The 9,011-nt window shown below is 44.4% G+C and overlaps 5 protein-coding genes across 5 annotated transcripts; 2 read left to right on the forward strand and 3 right to left on the reverse strand.

Annotated features, from left to right (window-relative positions):
* The first annotated feature begins 219 nt into the window (after positions 1-219).
* Positions 220-1,591, forward strand: LOC113209215 (N-acetyltransferase family 8 member 3-like). Its single transcript, XM_026426632.2, has one exon. It carries the CDS (start codon positions 436-438, stop codon positions 1,213-1,215), a length of 780 nt encoding a protein of 259 aa, XP_026282417.1. The 5' UTR covers positions 220-435; the 3' UTR covers positions 1,216-1,591.
* Positions 1,523-2,666, reverse strand: LOC113209217 (INO80 complex subunit C). Its single transcript, XM_026426634.2, has 5 exons — positions 2,442-2,666; positions 2,221-2,358; positions 2,031-2,130; positions 1,880-1,947; positions 1,523-1,807 (listed from the first exon to the last, which is right to left on the reverse strand). The coding sequence occupies exons 1-5, from the start codon at positions 2,469-2,471 to the stop codon at positions 1,676-1,678; spliced, it is 468 nt and encodes a 155-aa protein (XP_026282419.1). The 5' UTR covers positions 2,472-2,666; the 3' UTR covers positions 1,523-1,675.
* Positions 2,667-2,740: 74 nt separating this feature from the next.
* On the forward strand, positions 2,741-3,870 carry LOC113209214 (39S ribosomal protein L9, mitochondrial). Its single transcript, XM_026426631.2, has 2 exons — positions 2,741-3,404; positions 3,487-3,870. Exons 1-2 carry the CDS (start codon positions 2,877-2,879, stop codon positions 3,805-3,807), a joined length of 849 nt encoding a protein of 282 aa, XP_026282416.1. The 5' UTR covers positions 2,741-2,876; the 3' UTR covers positions 3,808-3,870.
* A 70-nt stretch (positions 3,871-3,940) lies between these two features.
* Positions 3,941-5,749, reverse strand: LOC113209216 (uncharacterized protein CG1161). The gene is made up of 5 exons (XM_026426633.2): positions 5,531-5,749; positions 5,218-5,342; positions 4,674-4,791; positions 4,467-4,589; positions 3,941-4,346 (listed from the first exon to the last, which is right to left on the reverse strand). Exons 1-5 carry the CDS (start codon positions 5,588-5,590, stop codon positions 4,197-4,199), a joined length of 576 nt encoding a protein of 191 aa, XP_026282418.1. The 5' UTR covers positions 5,591-5,749; the 3' UTR covers positions 3,941-4,196.
* Positions 5,750-5,876: 127 nt separating this feature from the next.
* LOC113209238 (cytochrome P450 4C1-like) lies at positions 5,877-8,464 on the reverse strand. The gene is made up of 2 exons (XM_026426658.2): positions 7,445-8,464; positions 5,877-6,936 (listed from the first exon to the last, which is right to left on the reverse strand). Exons 1-2 carry the CDS (start codon positions 8,447-8,449, stop codon positions 6,427-6,429), a joined length of 1,515 nt encoding a protein of 504 aa, XP_026282443.1. The 5' UTR covers positions 8,450-8,464; the 3' UTR covers positions 5,877-6,426.
* Between the last annotated feature and the right edge of the window lie 547 nt (positions 8,465-9,011).

Raw genomic sequence — 9,011 nt, forward strand, 5'->3', positions numbered from 1 at the left:
AAATTGCACGTTCTCTGATTTCTTTTCTCATATTTCATCTGCACCAATTTTGCAACATTGTTTGACACAAAAGAGAGGCAAATACTTCGAAAACACAGAAGAAATCATTACAAAGAATAATTTTTCTTTCATCTGTTTAATTTTTCTGAAAGGTGGACTATGGATACATAGTTGTTGTACCACGTTTTACTCGAAACATGTAAGCGCGCATGTTGGCGCAGTGAGAAGAGGCTTCTTGCGCGGGCAGAAGGGAGAGAGGAGAAACACAGAACTTATTTGTTGTGAGTGATAATTTGCTGTTGTCAACATTCCGGTGAAGGCGAAGGAACTCTCGAATGTGCGAAATTTGACACTTCAGTAGCTGCGGACGCGTCACTCTCTGTCTACTTGCTCGTCAAAATCGAGCTTGCCTGAAAGATTTTGTCTGCGTTCATCATGGACCATGTCATTGTGATTCGCGACTACCGGCCTGGAGACGAGCTCCAGTGCAAGGAGATTGTACGGGAGGGCACTATGTCTACTGTGAATACGGCTTTCATTGCGGGGCTGACGAGGGAGATCACCTTCCAGGCCATGGTTGTCACCTCAGCTGTCATGTTCATCTTCATGGGTGTCCCATTAAGCATTTGCCTAGGTTCTATTCCTGTTGTCATTGTAGCCATGTATGTGATTATCTACCTGGCCCACACTCTCAAAACAATGGAAATGATGCAAGATATATCCAGCATTCCCCGTTTCTACATGTCCTCAGATTACACAGGCTTTTGGGTGGCGGAGGCTTGTGAGCCAATGTTTATGACTCAAGACCCAAAACATGCTAAGTACCTCGTAATGACTGAAAGTGAAATGCAGAGGCAGTCTGTGCAACTTGCTTCTCATCTTAAGAAAACAGTAATTGGTACTATTGCCGTGACAAGAAGTAAATCTGAAGAAAACACAGCCTGGTTACGACGTATGGCTGTTCATCCCCGATACCAGCATAAAGGAATTGGCTCCCAACTTGTCGATGAAGTTATTAAATTTGCAGTTAGTAAGGGGTACGATGCAATAGAACTTGTAACATCAGAATGTCACAACAATGCACGAGAACTATATCTGAAGAAAGGTTTTGAACTGAAGCAGATGTATCACAAACATGTGTTTGGATCTCTAGTCTCCATTCTCATTTATGAGCTCACGCTCAGCTTGAAACAGAGAGTTCCAATCAACCCGTAAGACGTAATGCTTTTACATTCTCTGTCATCTGCAGTATTATTCAAGACTTGTATTTCATGTTACTGAATCTGTCATTTTATATTTTTATATTTTCTTTCAGTCCTAACTGGCGAATTTGAATGTTTTTGTTTCTATGATGGATTAAATACTCACAGTGAAGGAGGAGCATTCTGGCTTCTAAGTTTCTGATATGTACATGTACAATATTTTTCAGTTCTCAAATTATATAACTTTACTTCTTTACTTGTTGGGATTTTCTTCAATGTTGGGAAGTTTAGAATGGCAATTATATTTTTAAGATAAGAAATTTGCTTTGACATAATTCATAATTTTAAAAATAGTTACAATAAAAGGACATCAGTTCAAAGATACATAATTTGCTTTCTTCTTTAACACCATTAATCCAATACATTAAAATAAATTAGAAATCAATTGGTAATTACTGGGAGCTGCTTTTCCGTCAGCTGATTAGATTGTTTGCTCTTCTTAGAGCCAAATAACCAGCAACAATGTCACTGGGAAGCCTTCTGATAGTGCTAAATTCCTCTGTTGTTGCATAAAACAGCTTAGTTTGTGGATCAGTGTAATTAGCCTGGAAATGTAATTGTAATTGCTATAGAGCTTTAAAAAAATTGTCACCCAGTTATGTAGGGGATATACTCACAGGTAAACCAGATATGTCAGAATATTTTTTAGAAGGTTTGAAAGATGGAGGAGCATTTATAGAGCTGTCTGCAAATGAGAAAAGTATTACCATGTATGAGCAGATAGATAACTTAATAATTATATAATATGAATAAATCTAAACAACTTACATAAAACACAAGAGGAAGCCCATGGTAGTGTTCGCTCCTGAGCCAAAATCTGTTTTAAAGAACGGCCACCTTTCTTCTTGTTGCTGCTCTTGTTGCCTCTCTGTTGATGATCAGCAAGATAGAATGTCATGACACGCTTCAATATCATGAATTAAATATTCTATAAAATTTTTCGTTTACTAGTAGATACCTGAAAGGCAGGGTCCTTGAAGGATAATTTCTTCTCATCGCGATTTTCTTCTACCACATCAACAGCAGCTGGGGATGGGCTTTGTGTCTCAGATACTGTAGAACTTGGTTGGGCAGTACTTTCGACCTCGACCACAGGCTGGAAAAAATTGAAGAAATTCGAATGAAATTATTGTTACGTTTTATAAGAATTTGATTATGAGGCAATTAGTAGGAACTTACAGTATTAGGTCTCTTTTTCTTGGAGACCATCCTGTCAGGTTATGGACGTAAACAAATCTAAACTTGCATAAAGAATTAGTTCTTACACTGAACGGGGCAAGGCTTGAAAATTAACTATTTTTATATAATTTGTTACTTTTATTTGTTAATTAAAGACATAGACAAGTTTATAATCAACCAAATGTCAAAATGTGAGATCGGACCAAAACACGCCACAAGGAAGAGAAAATGCACATCTGGATACACATCGACAGAAGTTCATTTGTCCCTCCCTTCTGCAATTTGTTTTTATTTTTGTTCTTTACCAGCAAGCAATCTAGCGAAGCAGACGACGGCACGATCCCTTGGTTCTTCTCTAACCAAACGACGGAGTGTGATTTATTTTAGTGAAACCGGGCATTTGCAATTGATTAAGGAAATTTGAAACAACTTAAAATGTTCAGGAACCTCGCTCAAAGATCTTTTAAATCGAGCGATAATTTTGGCAGAATTTTCGTGCGAAATAAATCACTCATTCGGCAGAAGAAGACTGACACTGAAAAACTGATTCCACTTTTGGACGAAACCCAGTTGTTTATACCAGTTGTACATCGAAGACATGAAGTTCCACTTCGGCCAATTAACGGACCCGCTAAAAAATTCAGGAGCCGTCATTTAGTATACGATGAAATTAAACCACCAAAACAAAAAATGCCAGATGTTGAGGTTATCCTCATAAAAGATGTGCCAGGGAAAGGTGTTAAAGGAACAAAGCTTAAGGTTCCTGGAGACATTGCGTATGCTGAATTTCTGATACCTCAGTATGCTGTATATGCTAATCCGGAAAACGAGGTCAAATATGCATCATTAATCAAGACGGTAGAGGAGAATGCTGTATTCAGCACTCTCACTGCTCAGAAGACTTCACATGTCATTGCACAATTAATGGTCTTTTTCTTTATGAATATGAAGAACCCCTGGACTGTAAGTACCTTTTTAGAGAAAATACCTCCATCTCACATTGCAGTATTTTAAACTGATATCAATTTCTCCTCCTGTTTTTCAGATTGAGAAGTGGCATGCTCGGGTGGCATTCAGGCAAGGAGGCATTATACTTGACGAAGAATGTATTGAGCTCCCAGAACGACCAATCACTGGCCCTGATCCTGACAAAGAAGGAAAACACTTTGTTGCCACAGTTATCATCAATGGAAAGGAAAGGGTCCCAGTTGTTTGTCGGGTCCAACATTTCATCAATGATGAAGATCTTAAACTGCCTGTGGCAGCCCACTTTGCTGATCCCATTGAACCAATTTTCGAGGATGATAGGGCTAAAATTGAATCATTAGTTAAATATCGCTCTGAAATTATTCGTTTCAAGTTTTAGTCTGATTTTTCTGCTGTAAAGTACCTTCAATACATGTTTCTAATAAAATTTCTATGTTGTTTTTTTTGTTTTTTTAAATTCTGGTCTTGGGTACTCGCCAACTTCATTGCCAAAAAAAAAAAAAAACAAAAACTTAAATAGTTGTTAAATAAAATAAAAAACACAACTTTATTTTCTTATGCTAGAAAAGTTTACAATCAGGTTCTGAAAAAACAAAACTTCATAGTACATAAGTTGACCTATAGTAGTTAAAAGTACATATTGGGGAATGCGGAAAGAATCAAGTACAGTGTGTTATAAGGGAATCGGGAATCTGCCAAAATTCTGACTTCTATCAAGATAGCAAAAACCATTTAGCTGATACTCATAACAAAAATACCAGAAATAATTCAGTTAAGCATGGTGTGGCGATCATAAATATTCCTTCTTTGCTCACGAACTTGCCTTTTCCATTTGTCCTGCTGGTGGCCAACTCTGTTAAGAACGTTTGAACGTACACCCATGGCATGTGAGACACCTTCTCCTCCGGACATCTCATCCTATAAAACAAGGATAAGGTTAATTTGACCTAGTAAAATTGAATAAGACTGTGTGGGCTTCATAAATACATCGATTGTTACAGAAACTGCCCTTGATTTAAAAGAGTATATATTACTTACCTCATTGGTGTGTTCAGTGTAATTGCTTTGAACTCTTTTGTTTAACAATGGATCGAGACAAATCAAAAAAAGCATGTATACTACTAAAAGACTGATAATCCATATCACAATAATAACAACAACCTAAAATCAAAGAGGACAAATTTTCTTACAAGTCTATCCCCGTTACTTAAAAACTGCTAAGTTCAATTTTATTTGTTAACTTACCTTAATTATTGTCGTATTTCTGTTCTCATACTTGCAGTCACATCTAACACAGAATTCTGGAGGAAGTCCTGCCTTTTCTGCATCTGACAACTTAGGAAGAACAACATCACGACATGTGCTGTAAAATAAAACAAGGTTTAAGTAACAAAATCCACTTAAGGGGGATTTACGATCGGAACACAGCGAGCGTATCTTGAACGCTGGCGTTGAATTAACGCTAGCGTAGTGGTCAGAACAGGGTGAGGGAGGCGTGGAAGAGGACCGTCCGAGCGTTGTTTTAACGCTAGCGGCAGAACTACGCTTGCTGCGTACCGCTAACGCTACCATCATAAATCCACCTTAACAGGGTGATTTACGGTTGCAACGCTGTAAGCCTAGCTCTACCTTTAGTGTTAAAAGGACAATCTGAATGCCTTCTTCCACTCCTCCCTTACCCTGTTCCAACCCCTCCCCCAGCATTAATTCAATGCTGATGTTAATGACACGCTTGCATTGCTATCGTGAATTAAGCTTAAAACTGAATGAAAGATGCACAGTAACTTACCATTGACTGGGGTCTGGGTCACCTTTATACTGTTTGAATTGATTACCCTTTCTTGTTTCATTCGATTCTGGAAGTGGAAGGCTGGGACAGAGACACTTACATCTTGCGTCATTGTCAATCTGAGCCTAAAAGCAAATGAGACAGGTAAATGACAATAACATAACCTTTAGAAAAACAAAAATAAGCTATGTGAAGCCTGAAGTGTACCAACAAATACAAATACAGGAAAATGAAGAACAGGGAAAAGCAATCAAAAGTCCGGTATTATGTGCAAATGAAAAATATTGCATAACAGCAGTATTTATAACCATACCGTGACATTTGTGACGACGAAGGCAACGAAAACGAATATAAGAGCTATTTTCATCCACATCTTGAGAGTTTACTGTAACTTGAGGGTAAAAGTAGTAGCAGTGGATGCAAGCCAACTGCCAGCTGATAGTTTGTTGATTGTTGATTGACTTATTTACATTTCGGAGCCAGATTTTAATTTCGTTCTGCACCTGCAAAGTTACTGCTGAAGTCCCCCGCTAGACTGCGCAGGCGCAGTGGGCCGGGCGCGGGGCGCGGGTGGAGCGGCGGGAGGTTCAGGCGGGCTGGAGGGGAATACGAGGGAGGAGCTTGAGCAAGGAGGAGGGGAAGTGCGGGAAAAACATGAGTGAGCAGTGGTGATCAATTTATTTCTCCTGAAACATGGTTTGACTAGCTCAGCACAAAGCGCCCAAAAGGAGGGCCTCGGCAGCATTCTCATCCAGTCCACATCCTCAAAGTGAAGGGTTTACACGCCATAGCTACATAGGACCGTAAACTGGGGTAACTTTGGCCCACCGAGGTAACTTTGCTCAGGGCCTCAAATTGTGTTTAAAATCGGTGGTACAGTTAGGGTTCACTTCTTACGGTGAATTCACTGCAAGCCACAGTGAACCCTGCAGCACCGTATTAGCATTTTAAAAACAATTTTAGGCCCTGGGCAAAGTTAGTTTACGTATCACCTTAATTAAGAGAAATAACAAATAACAGAACAGACCCGTTTCAGGAAGGTTACTAATATGTTCATTGAGACATTTTTGAAACAGATCTGTTATCTGTTTCTCTAAAGGTGATCCAGCCGTACACTCGACGCCCGTGCCGCAGCCCGTCCCAGCGACACGAGGTCGGTCTGAAATCTCCGAAATCTCTGAAATGGGGACTGCGCGTGATCATCTTTGCTTAGCGTCGGTGCACCCGGATGTTGGCACCGCCCCGCACGGACACGGTGAGGTTCATCGTGAGTGGGACATCCTCGAGGCGGCTGGGGCCGTCGTCGGGGACTTCGAACCGCAGCCGCGGCACGATGGTGGCCGCCACCGTCTTTAGGAACGTCATGGCGTACCGCTGACCGATGCAGTTCCTGGGCCCGGCGCTGAACGGAACGTAGGCGAAGGGGTGGCGGCCACGCGAGTTATCCGGCAGGAAGCGGTCCGGGTCAAACTTGTCCGGCTCCGGGAACCATTGGGGGTTTCGGTGCACGTAGGGCAGCCAGAAGGTGGCCTGGGAGCCGCGCGGGACGGTGAAGCCGGACGGCAGGAGCAAGTCCTCGGTGACGGTGCGCGCGAAGATGGGCACGACGCTGAAGAAGCGCAGCGTCTCCTTGATGACCCGTTCCGTGTACTGCATGTGGGCGAGGTCCGAGTGCTGCAAGGGGCGCCCGCGATCCTCGCCCAGGATGTCGTCCAGCTCCTAGAAACAAAGGAAAGCGTACTCAGAAAGAAGTTGGCATGGCTCGGGAACCCACGGATGCGCAAAAATGACATTTCCACTAGGACGATCACGACTTCACAGAAGTTGGGAACTTGTGTCATTTTGAAATAGTCTAAAGAAAACACTGCCAGCGTCAACACTGCCAGCGTCAACACTGCAGAAGAGAAGCGAGATAAATATACTTTGGAAGTATAGTAATGCAATAAATACATTTTAACAAATTATGAACATATATGTTTGAGTGACCATTTACGGGTCTACTCGTAAATGATGGGTAGGGATGGGTCCCTCATAGAGGCACCCGAATGCCCGCAAAATTTGTGAAAATGTAATAATTTATTGCTTTCCTAAACTTCCAACTTACATTTTACAAACTCGGGCTGCATCAACAACAGTAAAATCTGGAATGATGGGTGATGGGGTGATGGGTTCCAGGTTTCATTGGTAGGGCCACCTTAGTTAGCACTCAACGTTTTGTGTGTCTTACTTGTCTAACTTTGTCCTGAATGTCCTGGCGGATGGCGAGCGTGTAAATGAGGAAGGTAAGGGCGTCCATCGAGGAAGCCGACGCTATCATAACAAGGGTCTTGACTTCCTCAGCGAGCTCCGCCTCGCTCAGCGCCGCGCCCTCTTCAGAGACCAGCATGTGGCCCAGAAAGGCTTGCCGCTTCCGTTGGGGGATCTCGTGCTTCTGCAGTGCCTTCTTCTTTTCGCAGATTATCTTTCGGGTGAATCGGTTGAGGGAGTCCTTCACCTTGAGGTACTCCGGGAACCGCGAGCGGTGCAGCGAGTAGACCCACTCGCTGAGGAGCCAGGGCCTCCACACGCGGTACATGAAGTGGTCGAAGGCCTTAGGGATGGCGTCGAGGAAATCGCGCTTCATCGGGTCGTTCCTGTGCAGGTCGGTGGCCATGACGGTCTCGCAGATGGTGTGGTTGGCGCAGGCTCCGCTGAGCGGCGTCACGTCGAACGCCTCCCCCTTTTCGGCGAGCTCGGCCAGCGTGTCCGCGAAGGCCGCGCCCTGCTTGGAGAAGATCGGCACGAAGTCGCGCAGGATGTCGAGGTGCAGGCTGGGCGAGATGGCCTTGCGGTGCCGCCGCCACTCGTCCCCGTTGAGGACGGCGAGCCCGCGGCCCATAAGCGGCTCCAGCGTGCCGTACGTCACCGACTTGTCCGACGTCTTGCCGCTGGTCATGACGGCCTCCATGTCGTCGGGGTCCATGACAAAGGCGAAGGTGACGTGCGCTATCGCCAAGCGGTACATGGACCCGTGCGTGGACGCGAGCGAGTGCAGGCGGTCGTAGACCTCGTCCATACTGCAGGCCAGCTCGAGCGCGTTGCCGATCAGGGGGTACATGGGCGGGCCGGGCAGCTTGGCGGTCATGCGACGGACGCGCCTCAACTCGGACACGGCGCGAGAGAAGCGGACCAGGAGGGCGGCCACCGCGAGCGCGGCGGCCGCCAGCAGCAAGAGGACGACGACGGCGACCATCTCCCGAAGCAGCGAGCAGCGGCACTGAAGTGGGCACGAGCAGAATTTTGGCACTGGTCCTCACTTTTTGTATTGTTTCTGTCAGAACAGTAACCTCCAAGGCCGTCTAGCGCTGGACTAGGGGGTCTCAGACACGTGGCTCGTGTGTATCCGAGGAGATATCCAAGAACACGTTGATTTTTTCCCTGAGTAAGAAAATTGTACAGTACACGGCGCTAGCCATGAGCGAACATGTTCGAATTCGATCGAACTCGAACGATCATTGAGCTATTCGTGAATAAAGCATCCCGGTAAAGCTAAAATGCAGAAGAATGCGGGGAATTATCAAACGGCAACCGTGGTGACTTTTTTCATTCTTCCGCCTTTCAGCTTTGTTAAATTACTAAAATTTAAAACTTTAATTGAACGATTGTAAACCAGCTTTTCGAATTAGCCCGTTCGCGCATCTCTACAACACGGGGCGTCGGTCAACCGATTATCAGAGTTTCCGAAACTTTGCAGGTTGTCACACCGTCACACGTGTGACCGCCCGGCACTCCGCGTCGGTAGAGCGTCGCCCCCC

The sequence above is a fragment of the Frankliniella occidentalis genome, unplaced genomic scaffold (genome assembly GCF_000697945.3).
Source record: "Frankliniella occidentalis isolate FOCC.00 unplaced genomic scaffold, Focc_3.1 Scaffold3, whole genome shotgun sequence".
In the NCBI taxonomy this organism is placed as follows: domain Eukaryota; kingdom Metazoa; phylum Arthropoda; class Insecta; order Thysanoptera; family Thripidae; genus Frankliniella; species Frankliniella occidentalis.